Below are 20,705 nucleotides of genomic sequence, written 5' to 3'. Positions count from 1 at the left end.
CACAGCAATTCAATTCGGCTCTTTAGCATTGACGTTGTCGAGTTAATTTTTTTTTTAACACTCCTCCTAGAACGCCACGCTGCAGGCGGAGAAGGCGGCGCTGAGGAGCCAACTCAAACAACTGGAGACGCAGAGTTGTAACCTGCAGGCTCAGATCGTGGCCGTGCAGAGACAGAGCGCCTCTCTGCAGGAGAACAACACCACGCTGCAGACGCAGAACGCCAAGCTGCAGGTGATGTACACAAGCCATGGACGACCGCGGCTCAGGGGGAGCCTCCTAATTAACGCTTCTTTGGGGCTGACTGACTGTGGCTTGTATCCAAGACACAACGCAGGTTTTGGCATGTTGCTCATTTTAAACGATGAATTTATCCAATAAGAAACAGCAATGGGCGACATTATATATTTATACAATCCAACATGCAGTCCTTACAGGAGAGCCTTTGCACTTCATTCATCTCTCATCAAAATGGAAATAAAACCGTTGTTATTTTAATCGAGTCAAGAATAGTCACGGCATATGCAGCAGTAACTTGAATTTTTTTAGCAATGAAAATCATTGGGTGGCTTGAAGAAATGACTTTTGCACCAATTGTCCATGAGTCTTTTCAGTTTGATTTTCTTCTGCTCATATTCGATTGTCCTTAATTAGCCTAATTTGTAATTCTTAAACATGCCATTCAAAGGTGTTAAAAAAAATGCCCCAAACAACATTTTGATCATTTTAAGAATTGGCACGCTTAATGTGTAAAGTTCATTTTTTAAAAAATGTACATGTATATTCAGATGAGTACATGAGGTCTTTGAGGAAAGTTGCCTTCAAAAAAAAGTCTTGATGGCTTCCTTAATCCTGCAAATGCCGTCCATACGTTGACGTATGATACTTGTTCAAATGTAAACAGGTCAATTCGAACATCAGCAGGCAGGTGAACTTCCCCTCTGAGTGATTTCAATGCTTTTAAAAGCAATCTGCATGTAAGCTCAGGAAGCTCTTGCACTTGGTTGCCAGCCAAAAGGGCCGGCCTATTTAAAAGCATTTCACCCACATTAGTCAGTGTGAAGCTGCCCCTCTTTGGCTCTGTCCCAACCCTGCCAGCCTGCTTAGCTCCCCCACTATGGATTTAGACCTGAACTCCTTGTTTGGCAGCTTTTCAAAGCCAGTTTATGGGACACGGGATTGACATTGACTGGCAGCGGCGTCTCGCAGGTTTTTTTGGGGTTGTTGTTTTTTTTTTTTTTTTTTTTCATTCACGGGGGTGTGCCTGCTCCAACGTCTCTGAAGGGTTTAGAGGGCTGTTTGTCTTTGGGAGCGTATGTTGTCTTGTTTGTCTGTAACACTAACCGACACTAAGGGATTTTGTGACAAACCAGTTTGAATAAAACAGAATAGGATTGTACTCATATCCACATTGGTTTAAAATGGCGTATGATCTTTCATAAGCACAACACATTAAAACTTTATGGATGAGATTTGACTGAGTAGCTCAACATTTCGTTAGGTGGGATTATTCCCCGTGAATGCCAAATTTATAATTTGCAGAAGAACCGGAAGAAATGTATATGGACAGCCTGCATGGATTCTCTCTGGGTACTTCCAAAAATGTACATATTGGGTCAATTGAAGACTCCAAATTCTCCTTTGGTGTGAATGTGAGTATTTTAAGGTTTAAATTTCACTTTGATTACATTTTGTTTTATTTTAGTAAGACTTTCATTTGATTTTTAAATGTAACTATTCTGTTTTATTTGAATAGTAATTTAATTTATTTTAATATTTTTTACTTTAATGCACTTAAACAATTTATTTGTAATTTTTTTTTAGATTTTATAAGAATGTAATTTAATATTTTTTTTATTTCAAATTACATTTACATTTCAACAAATCATTTAAGTTACATTTTTTTCAAAGTTATTTAGAATTCTATTTAAATACATGAATTCCATCCTAATTTTATTACAATATTACTATTAAATCTTACTCCTACCTAATCATTAGCGCCCCAGTACAAATAATAGAAAGGGAGACTCTGTGCCCGCCGCAAACTAAATCGTCTTGGAATATTTTACCTCACTCTCCTCATTAACCTGCCTCTCCATTTCCATTTTTTTCTAAATTAATTTTCAAGTTTTCCTTTTCCCGTGCCTCCAGGTGGAGAACTCCACACTGAGTTCGCGGGGCGCCGCTCTGATGGCGCAGAACGCTCAGCTGCAGGGCCAACAGAGCAGCGTGGAAAGCGAGCGCGAGGGGGCGCTGCGGGACAAGGAGGAGCTCCGGTCCGCGTACGAGCTGCTCCTGCGCGACCACGAGAAGCTGGCGGCGGTCCACGAGAAGCAGGCGTCCGAGTACGAGGGGCTCATCGGCAAGCACGGCGGCTTGAAGAGCTCCCACAAGAGCCTGGAGCAGCAGCATCGCGACCTGGAGGACAAGTGGGCTAAATCGGCATTGGAAGCGACGTTTTGTGTATGAGGAGGGCACTCGGATAAGGCTGATTGATTTCTCTCAGGTATAAGCAGCTCCTGCAGAGGAAAGGCGATCTGGAGGAGCTGGAGAAGACCCTCAAGGAGCAGCAAGACAAAATGTCCGCAGAGAACCGGGGCCACCGAGCTACGGCCGACCAGTGCAAACTGCTCAAAGAAGAAAACGACAGGTCAGATAGTGTGTGTGTGTATGTGTGTGTGTGTGCCCCAAAAATAAAAAGAAGCAGAGGAAAATCACTCCTCATATCGCAGACCCCACCATAAGATAATCGCCCAGGATAATCGATAAATCGGGCCTTTGCTGACTTTGATCAGAAGGGGGAATCTGTCTCAAATCTTGCCCGATTATCGGTATGTGTCACCTGCTCTAAATATCGAACACGTTTAACATGGACATTGTTGGCCCTGTTTACTGAGTGGCTAGGGGGCGGGGCAAATAAACGCTCAACACACCCTCCGCTCAAGATAATCCCTCGGGATAATCTTTATAGAGATCCGATTGCTCGCAAAGGAGGGAGAATGCTCAAATTTGCTTGAATATGTATGTTTGTACCCCGCTTTAAATAGTGAACAGGTTGAACATTTACGATTGTCGGGCCTCTGAACGACCGTTTTTTGGGCAGGCCGAGGAAGAAACGTCACTCGACACACTGCAGGACTATCATGCAGAATAATCTTATACTGACATTTGATAAATGAATCAAGCTCAAATTTGGCCCGGTTATCCGGATGTGTATCCTGCTTTACATATCAAACAGGTTTAACGTGTATATTATTGGCCCTGACGATTTTAGGAGCCGATTGGGGAGGTGAAAAAAATACTCTTAAAACACCACACAATGCATGATAACCTGACTTTGCTCGCAAGGGAGTAAAAATGCCCAAATTCACCCGGTAGTTAATGGGTACACTGCTTTAAATATTCAAAACATTGGAACATTTATGATTTTTGCTACTAACTATAACGCATTCACAACACGCCCCACACCACCGGATAGTCACTCACGGTAATCTTATAATTATATAATTGGGCCTTTTCTTACTTTGTTCGCAAGGGGAGTAAATGCAGAAATTTGACATGCCGAAAAGCCCCACCTCACTTTATTTTTATTTATTTATTTTTTTTAAATTTCTACCGACAGACTGAACACCACGTACCGCCTACTGCAGAAGGACAACGAGAACCTCCAGCTGGACCACAAGAACATCAAGAGTCAGCTGAACGGCGCCAAGCTGGAGCAGACCAGGCTGGAGGCGGAGTTCTCCAAGCTGAAGGAGCAGTACCAGCAGCTGGACATCACCTCCACCAAACTCACCAATCAGTGCGAGGTGAGGACCAAGTCAACAACCGCAGATGGTCCAAAGAGCTCGCGCGACGAACAACAACAAAAATGGATCTTTGACACATTGGTGTGATCCTTTTCCGAATGGCTCGTAAGGATTTTGCTCTGAATGTGCTTCGCAGCTGCTGAGTCAGCTGAAGGGCAACCTGGAGGAGGAGAACCGACACCTGCTGGACCAGATCCAGACCTTGATGCTGCAGAACCGCACACTGCTAGAGCAGACCATGGAGAGCAAAGACCTGTTCCACGTCGAGCAGAGACAATACATGTCAGCTCGTAATAGTTTAGCTTGGAATTTAAAAAAAAAAAAAAAAAAAAAAAGTTCCCGAATGAAACGGTGTGGTTGGCTTGTTTTTTAGCGACAAGCTGAATGAACTGAGGAGGCAGAAGGAGAAGCTGGAGGAGAAGATCATGGACCAGTACAAGTTCTATGATCCTTCACCTCCACGCAGGTGAACAACAGATGTGAAAGGAGACATGAAAAGATAAATCAGAAGTCCAGAAAAAATTTTTTTTTAAATCTGGATTTTAAAACTTGCTGTCGATCCATCCGTGATTAGTTTTTTTTTTTTAACTCTTTGTCACCGTTATATATAATATGATCATTTAAATTCATTGAGCTTTATTTTTTAATGAAAATGTAATTTTAATCAAATGCATATTATAGTTAAGAATTTTAAATGAATGCAATATTTTATGTAATCTATTACAATTATACTTCCCTTAAATTGTAATTAATTTAACTATGATTTGAACATAATTTGTTTTAATGGTAATGGTGTTTAACTTTTTTTTAATTTTATTGTTTTAGTGATCATTTTATCTTATTTTTTGACCTTTCAATATAATTTATCATTACATTTTAATGTCACATTTTATGACTTGAATAAAACAAGAATCTAATTAATACAAATTCAATATGTTACTTTATTGAATTTGGTGGATTTAATTTGACAAAGACTGCATTTAATCTTAATTTAACTTGATTTGATTGTAATAAATAAAAATGGTGGTTTAATATATTTAATTGTATTTTAAAAAATTGTATTTTACTTCATTCCGACACATTAGTGTTTTTTTAGGATTTTAATTTGATTCATTTCATTGAAGTAAATATTTTTTTTTAACATTGCACCTGATCATTTCATCCTGATTTAATTATTGCAATACAATCTTACTGCTTCGCGATCATTAACAAAGCCACACTGCGATTCCCGCTCTTTGAACGTACGTCGGCCACGTCGTGTTTTACCTTCCCAGGCGCGGCAACTGGATCACGCTGAAGATGAAGAAGCTGATCAAGCCCAAAAGCCGGGAGAGGATGCGCTCCCTCACGCTGACGCCGTCCCGCTCAGAAAGCGGCGATGGCTTCCTGTCCTTCCCCGCCGACAGCCAGGACAGCTCTTCGGTCGGCTCCGGCTCCAACTCGCTGGACGACGCGCTCACGCACAAGAGGAGCAGCAGTGAGTACAAGCGCGCGCACGCGCACGCACACCCCCACACACACACACACACAGAGGTTGCGAAATCATTCCCAATACCTCTGCGTTTGGCTCCTCCCTTTCTAACTCCTCAATTTCATATCTCTCTTTGCGTAAGGGAGGAGAGGCCAACGGTGCCTTGCCCAAGGGCAGGGCTCCACCAATGGTATGCTGCGGACAGAGAGGGTGGGCGGGGCTTGCGAGCCGCCCCCCACCTCTCTCAGGGCATGTTTTCGTGAGTTCCGTCGTGTTGTCGGTCGGTTTACGGCTGAGCTGCGCCCAGGCCGTGAGGTTGACTCAACCAACGCTCGAGTAACGCTCACAATCTTTGATGTACATTTTTTTTTTTTTTTTTGGACCAATTAGCTGTCAGTCAACCAGCTGATGTGTGCAGTTCATCTGTAAAGTGGAATCAAACCATAATTGGCCTCCATTATTATTAAATGGTGCAAAGCCTCACTCGTCACACGCCGCGTGCCTACCAAAAAAATGGAACACCACCCCAAAGTCGTGTTCGGTTGCTCATTTAATTAGCTAAAAAAAAAAAAAAAGCTAATTTATTACACAGTCTTTGATTACTCAAAGATATTTGAATTATATATTTTCACTCGTCTGAAAATGGATTCAGACTTTAAATCTAGAGGTGACATAATGCTGCTCGGCTTCCGAGTTTCACAACACTTCTGAGACGCTTCAGGCGTTCAAGAGTGTAAAGTAAATCATTTGTTTTCAAGCTATTTTCAACTCTTAATAATGCTTAAGAATAACGGGCGCCAGGGAGCCGGACCAATGGTATCGAAACTAAAGCCAAATTCTCATCGAGGCGCAACTTTGAAACGTACCGAAAATGTTTGCGTTTCAAGAGCAGGAGGGCGTCAAGCGTATATTTGCTCTCCCATTGCACCCTTTAATGGATCGCCATCATCTGCTTGTGTCATGTCGCCGTGGCGATGCATTGGCCTGTGTAGCGTGTTGAAATTGTGATGTTCAATTAGAAGTGAGCTCGTGTGAGAGTTTGCAAGTGTGTTGTGACACTTGGCACTTTGTACGGTATGCTGTCGTGGTGGTAGTTGGAATTGTCTTTGTTCGTGAGAGCCATTTGATTATAATTGCACATTTTGGTTGATTGAAATGTGCATTGTACGTGTTGGGGGAGGGGGAGGGGGGATGTGCATGAAAGTTGTTTTCATGAGTTTGTAGTGGAGGTGGATAAGTGTTTTTTCACACCTATCGGCCACAACATTAATGTACACTTGCATGGAGAACGCAGAGCTCCACCAAGGCTTTCTTTTTTTTTTCTATACAAGCGTCACTTATGAAAACAAAGGAAGTCAACTCGAGCGAAATTACAACCTGTTCCAATTACAGATATTTGTATTATGAATTCTCTTAAAATAAAATGCTTGATAAATGCAAGAAATAGTGATGTTTGATAATACGTCTTTTCAGACTTATACCAGCACGAGTACTCACTGATACAAAGTAGCGATGCCTCCAGTACGTTTTAGAAATAAAATTTCATTTAACACAATGACCAAAAAGTTGTGAAGGCGATTCGCTAATGTGTCAAACTGCTGCAGTATAGCGCCAACTACTGCCAAGGAGGGCTTGAGCGATGTCAGATTTTTAAATTTTTTTTGCCTTACGTATTGGTGGCTGGTATCGGCAGCCTCCAAGAGTACCCAATACCGTGAAATAAGGCCAGTATCGACCTAATACTGATACCTACCTGATAAAAATATATAGAATGCAATACATCTTATTTTTTCATTTTAAAATTATTTTTAAAGAAGAGGAATTTTCAATCTGCAGGTTTTAAGTTTTAAAACGACCATTTTGACGTCCAGCAAATTTTGCCCCATTCGGTTAAGCATGGATAGTGAACTAATACTAATTTGAAATAAAATGTCATTTAATAATTACACATTTTATAAATATACGTCCAGTAGTTTTGGAGTAAATGTCATTTAATCATTTTCATTAAAAAAAAAACAGATAACTTATGATTAAAAAGTGTATTTTTATTTAAACATTCTAAAATAAATTAAATAAATAGTTTATTTAAATGGTTTTTGTCGAAGTTATTCATATTTTTAACCTAATAATATAATTTCCCACGTCATTTTTCACTTATAGTTACAATGCCGATTTAAAAAAAAAAAAAAAAACAACAAAAAAAAAACAAACCTTTTTTTCCCCTCAATTTTTTTTTCTTGTTTACTGAAAGAGTTCAAGAATGACGTAGGCAACTGCTATCAGGTTAACAATGTGTAGAGAACCTCTAACCGGACCTATCATAACAAAATAGATCGTCGACAAACCTTGGTGGAGATCATAATGCTTGGGGGGGGGGGGTCTTAAGTGAACATTAAAAGGAGGCTACACTGTAGCTTGCTGTTTTTAAGCTACATGAGAAGGCGTGTGAGTGTATTAAAAAAAAAAAAAAAAAAAAAAAAAAAATCCACATGGTTTTATGCTGACTTTGTTGAGTGTGCAGGACCTCACCTTGCTCCTTGCTGCCTCTTTTGTCACGTTAACAACATACCCATTCCCTTTTTTTATTTTTTTACTTTATTCCCCCCCCCGCCCCCCCTCTGCCCAACTCTTGTCACCCCACTGCCACCCTGTCTGTCTCTCTGTCCGCCTGCGTGTGGCCGCGCTGTGGCAGCTTTAAAAAGGTTGCCTTTCATGAGGAACAGATCCAAGGACAAAGACAAGGCCAAGGCCATCTACCGGCGCTCCATGTGTAAGACCGCCGCGCTTAGCCGTCACTCTTCCTCCTCCTCATCCTCCTCCTCTTCCTCCCGCCGCCAGCCGGGACCCTCACTGATGTCGTGCGTGTGTGTGTGTGTGTGTGTGTGTGTGTCTCGGTGCAAGCGCACACTTTAATTTGCCGACCCTCACGCCGCTAACACCAGCGACTCGTCCTCTGTGACCCGTCACCTTTTTTTAGTCACTCATGTGTAGTGGTTCATGTAGCAGAGAAGATTTAGTCAGGAAACCCCCATAGAGTTTTTCCCCTCTCTTTTTAGGCTCTTTGAGTGAGTGTCTGTCGCCTGTCGGACTTTGTGTTGCTAGAATCGCTGAGCAATTTTGCGCTTCCTTTGCAATGAAAGGTGCCTTGTGTGTGATAGTTTGTGCGGGGTCAGGGGTGTGTGACTGAGTGTGTGTGTGAGACAGAGTTTTGAGTGTGTCTGTCTGTGTGTATGTACTTGCACTAATGTACTTGAAGGTGGAGTCAACTCCCCAAAATTCTTTATAAGAATATGTTCTATGCAGCCCCACTAGTTGAGACATTGCATTCTGATTGGTGCCTTTGTGGAATATGAGTTAAGCAGCAAAGTGCACTCGTTTTTAGCCATCTCTGGGGGCGGCCATTTTGTCTTCTGTCGACTGACAGTGACATCACAACTGCTCACGACGACCCATCACGGCTCAGATTCGGAAAACAGGTCAGCCGCGATGGGTCGTTGTGAGCAGTTGTGATGTGATTTTCAGTCGACAGAAGACAAAATGGCCGCCCCCACAGATGGCTAAAAACGAGTGCACTTTGCTGCTTAACTTATATTCCACAAACGCAAAATTGATCAGAATGCCGTGTTTCAACGAGTGGGCCTGCTGGGAACATATTCTTGAACAAAATATGTTTGCCTTGACTTGCGCTTTAAGCAGCAAAATCCACCCGTTTTTAGCCATCTCAGGGGGCGGCCATTTTGTCACTTCTGTCGACCGAAAATGACATCACAGTTGCTCAGGGCTGTGGCTAACGATCAATCATGGCTCAGTTTCAGATAAACGTGAGCCGTGATTGGTCGTTACCTGAGCCCTGAGCAGCTGTGATGTCATTTTCAGTCGACAGAAGTGACAAAATGGCCGCCCCCTGAAATGGCTAAAAACGGGTGGATTAACTCTGATCCCACAAACGCCATATCAATCAGAATACCGTGTTCAGACTATTGGAGGCGCATAGAAAATATTATTGCAAAGAAAACTTTTGAGTTAAGTGAGCTTCAGTGTGTGTGTGTGTGTGTTTTCTGAGTGAGCGAGCGAGTGTGTGTTTGCGTGTGCTCGTGCGAGTGGCTGTGCGATTTGCCGCCACTGGATGACTTGAAACGGAGCCTTTGAGTTTTCTTGGTCGGCCATTGCACATGTTCACCTGCCTGATGAGTGTGCGTAGATTAGCGGCGCTCTCTGCCTGCCTTCGCGCTGCCTTCAAGTGCAAGAAAGACCGCGGCAAGAGAAAAGCGCCGTCTTGATTGCACTCTGCGCTCGCCTCACACAACTTTAGGTGCACCGGTTCGATCCAAGACGAGATGCCTTGCAAAGATGATGCAGTTTCAAATGTGATTGTTTCTAAATTTGAATATTTACATACAAGCATTCAGAGGTATGATTATAAAAAATAAAAAAAAATCAGTTTGATAGTCTAAAGTTGAATTGCATACAAGCCATGAAGTTGTTCTTCTTAACATAGAGTGCTGAGTGTAAAATATTTTTGCAAATGCCACCGTCATTTTTTTATTTTTTTATTTCATTCATCCATTCTCGGTAGCACTTTTCCTCACTAGGGTCAAAGTTCTGACAATTTGTCTGGATAGTCACCCAAATCAAATTTAAACATCAACATTAAAAATAAACTATCACCGGGAAGTCTAAAACACAATAATGATAATTAATGCTCACTTTTTTGACACAGAGGCTAACCACTATGTCTAATATTTCGACCATTTCATTCAGTTTAACACGCAATTCAGTGTTAATCAATTGAGATGGCATTTATAGTTTATAAAGCCAAAATGTTTGGTCCATCTTTTTGTTTTGGATCTTATAGGATTACTGTACTGTACCTAATGTTGTGTCCAGCAAGTGCTGCTATCTTACATTATTTTTGCTTTTAAACTGAATGTCTGCATGTGCCATTGCTTGGTTGTGCCGTCTTTTGAATCTGGCGCGTAATCTAAATCGTTTGTCTTTATCGATTCTCCAACACTTCCAATGAAATCAAAGTTTTTGTATTATCTGGGACCAGAGGCTAATCCGGTTTCCGTCCGTCCGTGCGCAGCCATGAACGACCTTCTCCAGACCATGACGGCGGCCGGCGGTCCGGGCGCCGACTGGGCGGGCAGCACGGAGAACCTGGACGGCGGCCAGGCGGCAGACGCGGGCGGCGGCCGGCGAGGAGGGGGCGGCGGCCAGCGCATGAAGGAGCTGGCCTTCTCCACCAACGCCATCGACTGCGCCGCCCTCACGCTGCCCTCGTCCGCCCACAGGAAGGCCGCCCACAGGCTCCGCGTCAAAGGTTTGCAACCCTCCTTTTACGATTATTTCTTTTTATTATTAAAAAGAAATATAATTGCTATTAGGGATGGACCGATTAGCGGCCGGGGCGATTATCGGCACCGATATCTGGCTTTGTGACAAATATCGGCATCGGCCTTAGTCAAAATTCTGCTGGCCGATAATAAATCAATTGAAAACTGTGGAAATGAAAACTAAAATACGTGAAAGTTGAACATTTCTGTCGTTTTGAAATTTTCATTTACTGTCAAAAACTACATGGGGCTATCAAATTTTTATTTATCCTTACGAAGACATGCTGACAACCCTGGGCGCTCCCTTAAGTTTTTGTTAGAATTTTATAACAGATGTATATTGTCAAAAATGTCTTGAAATAATAATAAAAAATAAAAAAAAATCAACATTATGCAAACCTGAACCATTGTTCAATAAAAATGCTTAAAGACGTTGCAACAAAGTTAAGAGTAAATTTTTGCTTTAGAGTTTGATGGATATTTTCCTTTTTACTGAAAATGAATATCGGCTCCAAATATCGGTTATCGGCCTCCTTGACTACTAATAATCGGTATCGGCCCTGCAAAAAGCATATCGCTCCATCTCTAGTTAGCATCAGAGAAAGAAATGCTAACTGTATTTGGCATACGGTACGAATGAAATGATCCATCAAGTTCCTTTTCATCAACAGACAACGCTTCCTGCGAGGATGTCGCCGGCTCCTCGGATGACCCAAAGAGTCAAGGTAAACTCAGTTGGGAATCTGAATGCTGTCAAAAGCAGGTCAACAGTCTCAGTAATCTTTAGGCCCCCCCGCTTGCTTCTTTGACGAAGCCTGGCAGCGGCCATTTTGAGAGTGAGCAAAGGAAAGCCCCGTCCAAAGCTGGATTGACTCTGTTGCGGTCTGCAAGACGCAAATCAGGGCACGTGTTCATTACGTGGGATGTACAGCACGTTTGATCACTGTTTACATGCGTTCTTAAGCTTCTCTTAACACTCTCACTGGGCCTCCTTAATTATGGAAACGTCTTTGCTGATGACTTCCCAGAATGCACTCATAAAACTCCACTCCAAACCTGTAATTAGTCCGCCGTAAATGTATAATACGAGACACGTTACTGAATGCAAAGTCACTAATGAGAAAAATCGTCCCTCTTGGCAGACAGAACGTTTAAGGCTTTTGTCTTTCATTTTAAAATAAAAAGTTATTGAAAATCGACTTTCTCACTAACCCCAATGAATGACCATGTCTTTAGTTATGATAATACTGCCATAATCTCCGATGATATCATCAAATTTCTCTCACAATATAATTTGTCTGTGTTAATGTCATAATCTATGAAGTCATGGTTTGATAATGACATAAACCGGTGTAGTGATGTAACAATGTTGAATTACGATAGTGATGTCTTAATCGACTAACTGTCAATCTGTAACGATGTCATTATCTCCAAGAACGACATGTGCAATGCGTATTAACAAAAACATCACTTCATCAACAATGGTCATCATCTGTCATGTCTTAATCCACATTAACATTGTCATATCTAATAATGTTATCTATTATGTCAATCTTTCATAATGATCAAATCAAATTACGTTAATCCATGATATCAATTGCATAATCTTTAATAACAATGCATTCATCTGTAGTAACAATATTAGTGTTTTAATCTACGATATTGCCATAATCCCTAATAAAAATGTTTTTTAGTGATTTTAAAATGTCTTTGGTAATGTCAAACTATGAGGACGTAATAACGGCAGCTCACTGTCTTACTCTACGATGGCTTCATCGTCTATAGCAGCAATTTCTTCCTGTATGTTGACAAATGTGGCCAACATTTAGTTTGCCGTAAATCCAGTCATGTCTACTTTCCTGGCCCGCCTCCTCTTCCTCGCCGCGGGTTCCGTCTTTGTTCCTCCGGCGGCCACGTTGGCAGCCGGCCACGCTTCCCGTCCGTCCGCCCGGCACGCGCCATCTGCCGCCCCAGCGGGGGGGGGGGGGGGGGGGGCCACCGCCGCCGCCGTGCGCTGTCAAACCTTCACGTTACTTCCTCTGTGTGTTACTACATGTGTCTTCCCTCTTTGTCCTTTCACCCCCACGCCAGCCTCCAGACCCTCCAGTCTCCATAGCAACAGGACCACCAGTAGTAATAGTAACAATAACTCCCAGCTCACCTCTCCCCTGGAGGGAAAAGGTACGCTCTCCCTCCACCTTCCCCCCCCCCCCCCCCCCCTCCTCCTCCTCCTCAGTTATCGGTTTAGTACATGGCGGCACATCTCCGTGCCCCCCGAAAAATCCCCAATGTCTTAATCTATCATGATTTCATAATCTATTTGCACAATGTCTTAATCCATAATAGTGACGCGACAATGTGCATGTTGACTTTGTCATCATATGCAATGACAATTTCATCATCGATAACAACACTAATATGATGTTGCAATCGGTGATAATGGCCTGCTACGCAGTCGGAGTAAAACAATCTTTCAATCTGTTATAATAATCGTGTCATCAAATTGTCATAATCTATGATAAACAGGGTCATAATCTTCATATTCATAATGCAATAATATCTTAATCTATGACATAATGTAACATGATTCTGATAATGTCATAAACGCATGTTGACAACACTGTCATGTTTGAGAATACGAAATGACGACAACATTTTGAAGTATATCACAATCTGATAATGTCATCATCTCAATGAATGGTGTCATATTACAAAATACTGTCATGATCTCATAATTTTGGAGGGAATAAAACTATTTTGTTTTAATCCATAATCACAATGTCTTCTAATGATACAATTTCATCATTTGGATTTGTCTATGTGCTATTAATCAATTTCTTTATATTGGGTTGCAATTAGGATGGCGGATCAATGAAATGATAATGTTACAATCCATAAGTTGTATTCAATAATAACACGAATAATTAGGGATGTAACGATGAATCGAAGATCGATATAAAAGCGATTTGCCTCGTATGATCGAATCGATTCATCGAAAAATCGTGTTGATTAAATTCATTTCGAAAGTGATGTCTTGAAACGTTTTTTTCATTCCAGATGCATAGCACATTTTGAATGTGTAGATCAAATGATGCTTTTGCGCCATCGCGTTTGTGGATGGCTGCACAGGGAGACAAGCATGGTAGCAATTTGTAAAATATCAAATCAAATCAAAAATTGGAAACTGATCAAAAATCGAATCGGGCCTTGAGTGAATCGTTACATCCCTCTGAATAATCCTAATCCCGAACAATTTTGTAATATAGCAGTGTCTTAATCCACAATCCCACTGTTGTTATCTACGACAACAAAATCGGAGTCCGCACTAACGATGCGCTAATGTGCTCCCTCCCTCCCCGTCAGGCACGTGCAACGGCAGCGCGAGCCGTCCTCACAGCGAGAGCAGCGGCGAGTTCAGCTTGAGTTTGGAGCAGGAGGCCTGGTCCAGCAGCGGCAGCAGTCCCGTCCAGCAGCCTTCGTCGTCGCGCTCGTCCCACCAGAGCCCCGGCCCCACGCGGCACTCCCTCGAACCGGCCGCTAACGCCGCCGCCGCTAACGCCAACGCCGCCGCCACCCCAGGCCAGATCAGGAAAACGGCGTCCCCGGGCAGCGAGGTGCTTTCTCTGCAGCAGTTCCTGGACGAGGGAATCGACCCTGCCGAGGTGAGCTCTTAAGTCTGATGTTCTACTGATAGGATACTAAATGATGACGTACTCTATATAGTTAATACAGAGTAGTGATGTGTGTGTGTGTAGAAAAACATGTCTACTGTAGTTTTGTGACTTTCACAGCAGTTCTGGTGCCGCCCTGTGAAATCTGCTTAGCGACCGGTAGCAAAAAAAAAAAATATCCCACCCCCTCCAAAAAATTCGATCATTTTGTATATTGTCGTTGTTCTGTGAAAAATCTCCAGTTTTGGAAACTTTTTAAATGTTCGCATTAATGCCTGTAACGCGGAAACACCGTTCATGTAAAAATAAGAAAATGGAAAAAAAAAAAATGGAGATAAAGTGTTTTTTCACATGACTAACGATATTTTCAAACCTGCTTGAAACAAGCGTCGCAACAAACGTCACAAAAAGCCGAATGTGTTCATCCTATTTTCGGGGTGCTAGGTTTTTAATTAGTGTACGTCCTTTTTAGCAGAATACTCAAAGTTGAGAAGTTGCGTTTATATTAGAAGACAAATGGGCAAAATAAAATAAGTTGATTATCTGTCTGCGATAGTGCTTCTCAGTGTGGCACGCTGGCGCCCCCTGGTGGTATGCAAATCAATCACTGAATCAATGTTTTAACCTGGGCAAAATGTTTAATTAAGATGAAAGTTAGTTTTAACCCAATACAGTTTTGTAAAGTACACTTCAGTCGTTTTTAAATTTAAACACATTTTCATGTTGTTCTTTAGAATTCTTTGTTTTCAAACATTTATTGGGATACAATTTTTATTTAATGCGTACGTGCAATGTTTTATAATCGAATGATTATTTTAGTACATTTTTTTGTTTTTTTATTGGCCTATATCAAGTTATTTGGGTGAATTCTTGCTCTGAGTTTGATGAGTTTGTGGCTGCTTCAAACCAAAATAGTCAACTTCTTGTTCAATATCAGGCATGGGTCTTTGAGACTCTTTGGTGCATCCCGTTTTGAGAAACTGCTGTCGGGATTTTTTTTTTTTTTTCTCTACTTTTGAGGGCGTCATGTTAGGGATTTAAAAAAAAAAAAAACGAATAACCGCACTGATTCCTCCCTGTGTCTCATGTAGTCGGGCAGTCAGGAAAACCTCACCGTGGACTCGCCCCGCCTCCCCGTTTGTTCTGAGCGCGTGCAGAAGGAGCGCCCGGCCGCCCGTGGCCGCGGCATCCTGCGCTCCTCCAGCGGCAAAGCGGCGCCCGTCGGCGCCGAGCGCCCGCCGCGCTCCTCGGGCCAGCCGGGGCGCCCCAGCCTGCGCAAGGCCGAGAGCACCCGCGTGAGGGGCTCGGTCCGGACGGGCCTGTCGGCCCAGGCCCGGGCCACGTCCGTGTCGGAGCGGCTGGACCGGGCGTCGGGCTCGCCGTCGCCGTCGCCCTCGGCGCCGTCGCCGTCGGCGTCCACCCTGCCCCGAGCCAGCAGCGTCATCTCCACGGCCGAGGGCAGCTCGCGGCGCACCAGCATCCACGACATGCTCTCCAAGGACAACCGGCAGCCCGTCTCCGTGGACGAGGTCCGAGCCCCGCCCCAAGCCAGTGAGTACGCCCCAAAGGGAGCCTCGAGTAGCGCCCCCTTGCCAAAGTCCCTCAGCTTGCCGTGCCCGAGCTCGGACGAAGCCGAGCTGCCCACCCTCGAGTCCTTCCTGGGTCCTTCCTTCACCGCCGAGTCGGTCTTCATGGACTCCATCTTTAGCGAGTCGGCGGGCAAAAGCCTCCCCTTCCTCTCCCTCAACCCCTCCCTCGTCAGCAACATCAGCGGACCCCCCGTGGCGGCGCCGAGCCGAGCCGACGGCCCGCCGCCGCCGCCGCCGTCGTCCGGGGCTGAGCATTTGGACGCGGACGAGAACCAGTCGCTGTGGTTCGAGTACGGCTGCGTGTGACGGAGGGGGAGGTTCTGGCCCGCCCGTATCTCTTTGGGGGGGGGGGGGGGCGTGCGCGCGGGTGGTTGGAGGCTCCTTTCCTCTTGTTCTGGTGGTCCCATGGTGCTGTTTTTTTTTTTTTGTCGTTGTTGGTTTTTTTTTGTTTTGGTGTGTAACTTTCTGCTGTTTTGTTTCTCACCGTCCGCCTTCGATTTCCCCTGAAATCGCTTGACTCTGAGCCGGATGCTTCAGTTTGACACACGAAGGATTGTCATATCCTAAAAAGCAAATGAATGTCGCATTAATATTCATGGCACGCTGGTACCTTGACTTACGAGTGCCGCAACTTGGCAATTTTTCAAGCTAGTCGAGTGACGTGAGGGGGGAAAAAAAAAAAAAAAAAAAATTGGAGGAATGAGGGCATTGTTGCGTATGGACTTTTAAGAAATGCCACAAACGGTCAAAACACACAATTAGAAAATGGGAACGCTCGCGAGGAGCTGCTGTCGGCCGCTGCTCAAGCCCAGGCACTCGCGTGCAAAATAACCAACCGACCCGACTCCAGGTCCCGACACGGTAATTAGTTTATGAAATCTGTCGATTTTCTTGACATTTTCTCTTTTTTTTTGGAATGTTTTTATACAGAACAGTAAGTCAAGGGACCACTGTATTCACACTCCACCTGCTGTTTGTGTCTGCATGTTTCATTTTGATCGCTGGGATCAAAATGGCGTTTTTATTTTGTATTTTTTTTTTTTTTTTTTTTTTTGTACACTTCCCCCGGTTTCCTGTCTGTCCCTTTGCGTATATGATTTTCTCGCTTCAGGTTGCCCAAGGGAAAAAAGAAAAGAAAAAAAAAAAAAAAGGTGTATTAGGGTATAGACGGTGTTATTAACCCTCCTGTTATGTTTGTTTCCTCAGGGCACCAAAATTGGCCATGAGTCAATTGGACAATTTGACCTGATGGATGCAAATTCATCCAAATGAAAGATAAAAAAAAATAGCAGAGCATTGATTTTTCAAATGTGAATCTGTAAAACGGGTCAGGATCATAGCAGGAGGGTTCTAAATGAGCGGGGGTGCAGGGATGATGTCATATTTGCTTTTTTTGGGATGGGCTCAGGCAGGGGTGGGCAACCCAAATCGGACCCCAAAATATGGAGCAATGAATTGCTGTCGTTCTACATTGTGAGCGTTTGACGGGCCCGTTGGGTTGGCCACCCCTGCGCTAGCGAGGGACGCTTTCATAGGTGGCTCGAGCGAAAGTGACTTTGAGGGCAAGGAAAGGCGTCGTGAACCCTCTCGTTACATTTTGCCTCTGGTAGACGCCCGGGCAATGCGACCCACCGCATATCCATCCGTTATCCCCAATTTTTTTTTTTTTTTAAACATGTATTTTGGGGCATATTTTTGTGGAAATTGTACACATTACATGTGCCTATTTCAAGAATTTTTTACGTGTATGAAAGGAGGTCTTTTAAGTTGACAAAAATCATCATTTAGAAATATTAGCAGTGAATTAAAGTTAGCTTCTTTTTTTTTTTTTAGACCCCCCCCCCCAAAAAAAAAAAGCTTTTAAAAATAGGTCATTTTCAAGTTCTCAAGTTCTCTTTCCCCATTCTAATGAATGGAAATGCCATTATTCAAAGTTATGTGCTTTGAAGAAACGCTGACGATCTCCTGCTCGCGTTTTCGAGCGCTCACATCCGACATGCCCACGGAAAAGAATCCAAATGAGGCCAGCGGAGCAAATTAAATCCGTTTAAAAATGATTTTAAAACGGGGTCACTTTCACCCGCGGCACACGTGTGACGGGAGGGTTATTAGTGAAAGTCATTGCCGAGATGACGCTCTTTGTACATATTAAGTTATAAACTCATACAAGCATTCGTTGTTGTGCTACTTGCCTATGCTTATTTATTCCCTCTTGTGTTCATTCACTCGCTTGTTTTTGTGTCGGATTTCAAGGTGTGCGCTTGCGGGCGCGTGTGCGTGCGTGCGTGCGTGTAACGACGTTGCTTTATTCCACAGATGTGGAGGGCAGAAAGTCAAAAAGCAGAAGTGGCGAGTGCTAAGCCCCCCACGCGTGGTGAGTGAGCGCGTGCGGGATGGGAGGGAAGGTGGGCTTGCTTGCTTGTTGCCATGGGGAACCTCACACGTGATGTAACCCGTGTCCTCCATCACCCCTTGCAAAGCACTCCCCAAATAATCGGACGCAGATTATTTTTAGTTTTGCCCATCCCTGACTCCTCCTTGTTGCCATGACAACGCATGTAGTTCCCGGCTGGCTGCTACTTCCTGATTCCTGTTTTTTTTTTTCCCGCTGTCATCATCAACTTCTCAACTCCTCCTCTTCCTGTCTCCAGAACAGGGTTCTCCCGAACTTTTGTCCCTTTTACGTTAGGTTGAGGGTCCAATTGACCCAATTTAAATCGGAGGTAATGAACAAAATATTGATTTGAAATGATATTAGACATTTTATACATAAATGACAAAAAAACAAACATTTTGGATCATTAAACATGCCTGGGTCAGATTGACCCTGGAACCATGCATGCGTCAAGTTGACCCAAGAACATTATTGCTGTTTCTGAAAAACGAGTATTAAAAATGAAGTAAAGAAAAATATTTTGTAAAAAAAATTAATATTTCAAACCTATAACGCAGGCGTTACCAACTTTTTTTGAGTTTCTTCTTGGGTACTGATAGAGTTGAAGGGCCACCAGTGTGATACACACGTTTGAAATGTATTCAGAGTACCTTTCATTTCTAATTAAAAATGATATTCATATATTTGGAGGCACTTATTTCACAAGGTAAAAAAACTGATAAACTGCACAACTATTTGCATTTTCAAATGATCACTTCTACAAAGTTCCTCACTGGTGAGTTTTTTTTTTTTTTGTTTGTTTTGTTTTGTTTTGGGGTGACCCCTGATAAAGAATAAACACATTTTTGAACAATTGTAATTGTCTTAACCATGATCCAGTAAAAAAAAATAATACAGATTTATCTAAATTGAATTGAATAAATGGCACGATTAGATAATTAAACAGGTCAAATTGACCCAGCAAACACACCCAAGTCAAATTGAGGAAACATGCTTGGTTCAAATGAACCATTATTGCTCTTGCTGAGAAACAAACACAACAGGAGTGTTTGTTCATTTAAAAAATGGCTTTAAATGGTGAAAAATGAAAAAAAAAAAAAAAAATTTTACTTCCAACCGATTTTTGTTTTCTTGCTCCCTCGAGTTTTGGAAGGCCTTTTCTGGAGTGTCCTGTTCTATTTACTCCCGTGTTGTTTCTAATTTGCTCTCTTCATCTTTCCACTCTGTCGTTGTTCTTCTTGGCTTGCCGGGGACTCACAAGGTGGTCTTGGAGGGTCTGAGGCCCGGTAGACAGACGGCGTGCGTACCCGCGAGGAAAACGATTGTAAAATCCCACCATTTTGTTTCGTGCTCTCCCAACCCTCCTCGAGAGAAAATGGCTTCCTTCTGTTTTGTTTTTCTTCCTTGAATCAAGGAAACGGACGAAGATGCACCCATTTTTTTTTTTTTTTTTTTTTTTTTTCCCCCCCTGGTTCCTCCCCCATGCGTCCTCCGCTGTGATGTGCACTACTCTTTGTAAAGACGACAATTCAAGTGCCAAATCACAGCCCTTCGCCACCCCTCCGGAAAAAAAACGACCTGGATGATTCCCTTTTGGATCTTCTGTGAACTTTAATCAATGATGACAGCATGTACACGCGTGTTCCATACATTCAGCATGTGTACTTCCAAGGCGGAGCCAACAGCCGACCAATCGGAACGTTTCCCGTCCTGTTGGAATTTTGGGAAAAGCCATGAGCGTGTGTGCGCAGTGGATATGAAAAGTCTACACGCCGATTGTTGAAGTGCCAGGTTTTTGTGACATCAAGAAAATTGAGATAAATCATTTGAAAGCTTTACCCATCATCCTGACCTGTAATCCGTACAACTCGACTGAAAAGCACATTTGGCTGCGCAAGTGTGCACACCCTCGTTACTGTGTTCCAAGTTAACCAATCACATTCAAACTCATGTTTAACGGACGTCAGCACACACCTGCCACCGTTTAAAGTGCCTCTGATTAACCCCAAATAAACTTCTGCTGATCTAGTAGGCTTTTCCTGGCATTTTTGTCGTCAAATCATACAGCACAAGCCATAGTCCACAGTTTTTGTTTTTTGATGATTTATCTTGGTCTTTTTTTTCCATATACTCTACATTATAGACGTCACAATAAAGCCGCTATTTGAACAGGGGTGTGTAGACTTTTCTACGTGTGAGGGACGCTTCCACAATAATGTACCATCTTATCAATTAATTCTGTAGTGGTTTTCTGTTTGTCACCTTGCACTCTGGAAAACCTTACTAAAAGCACACATGTATACAGTACATACACAAATGCACACATCTTTCTGTGATCCAGGTGCAATGTTGTTGCTATGGCGATAGAGTTTTCCCTCCTTTTCCACTTTTACATAAACCCATTTGATGTAATTAAAATTCATCAATTAAGAGAAA

General features: G+C 43.0%; 1 protein-coding gene across 6 annotated transcripts in view; it reads left to right on the top strand.

Moving 5' to 3' along the window:
- Window positions 1-20,705, top strand: part of ccdc88ab (coiled-coil and HOOK domain protein 88ab) — a 60,229-nt gene extending 39,524 nt beyond the window's left edge. Inside the window, exons 23-38 of one of the 6 annotated variants that reach the window (XM_086044775.1) lie at window positions 71-232; window positions 2,150-2,427; window positions 2,505-2,648; window positions 3,621-3,807; window positions 3,944-4,089; window positions 4,181-4,273; window positions 5,082-5,284; window positions 5,421-5,537; window positions 7,971-8,048; window positions 10,365-10,601; window positions 11,286-11,339; window positions 12,706-12,795; window positions 13,978-14,276; window positions 15,377-15,836; window positions 18,191-18,248; window positions 19,531-20,705. In XM_086044775.1, coding sequence (XP_085900901.1) covers window positions 71-232; window positions 2,150-2,427; window positions 2,505-2,648; window positions 3,621-3,807; window positions 3,944-4,089; window positions 4,181-4,273; window positions 5,082-5,284; window positions 5,421-5,537; window positions 7,971-8,048; window positions 10,365-10,601; window positions 11,286-11,339; window positions 12,706-12,795; window positions 13,978-14,276; window positions 15,377-15,836; window positions 18,191-18,234 — 2,592 coding nt within the window. In that variant the 3' untranslated portion in view covers window positions 18,235-18,248; window positions 19,531-20,705. Of the gene's footprint in view, window positions 1-70; window positions 233-2,149; window positions 2,428-2,504; window positions 2,649-3,620; window positions 3,808-3,943; window positions 4,090-4,180; window positions 4,274-5,081; window positions 5,285-5,420; window positions 5,538-7,970; window positions 8,049-10,364; window positions 10,602-11,285; window positions 11,340-12,705; window positions 12,796-13,977; window positions 14,277-15,376; window positions 16,209-18,190; window positions 18,249-19,530 lie in introns of those variants that run through there. The other 5 variants (XM_086044770.1, XM_086044771.1, XM_086044773.1 and 2 more) reach the window with 5 other exon arrangements.

Source organism: Filicampus tigris, chromosome 11, assembly GCF_054856515.1.
Source record: "Filicampus tigris isolate MCC_2025a chromosome 11, RoL_Ftig_1.0, whole genome shotgun sequence".
Classification (NCBI taxonomy): Eukaryota; Metazoa; Chordata; class Actinopteri; order Syngnathiformes; family Syngnathidae; genus Filicampus; species Filicampus tigris.
This window is presented reverse-complemented; position numbering and strand designations above follow the sequence as displayed.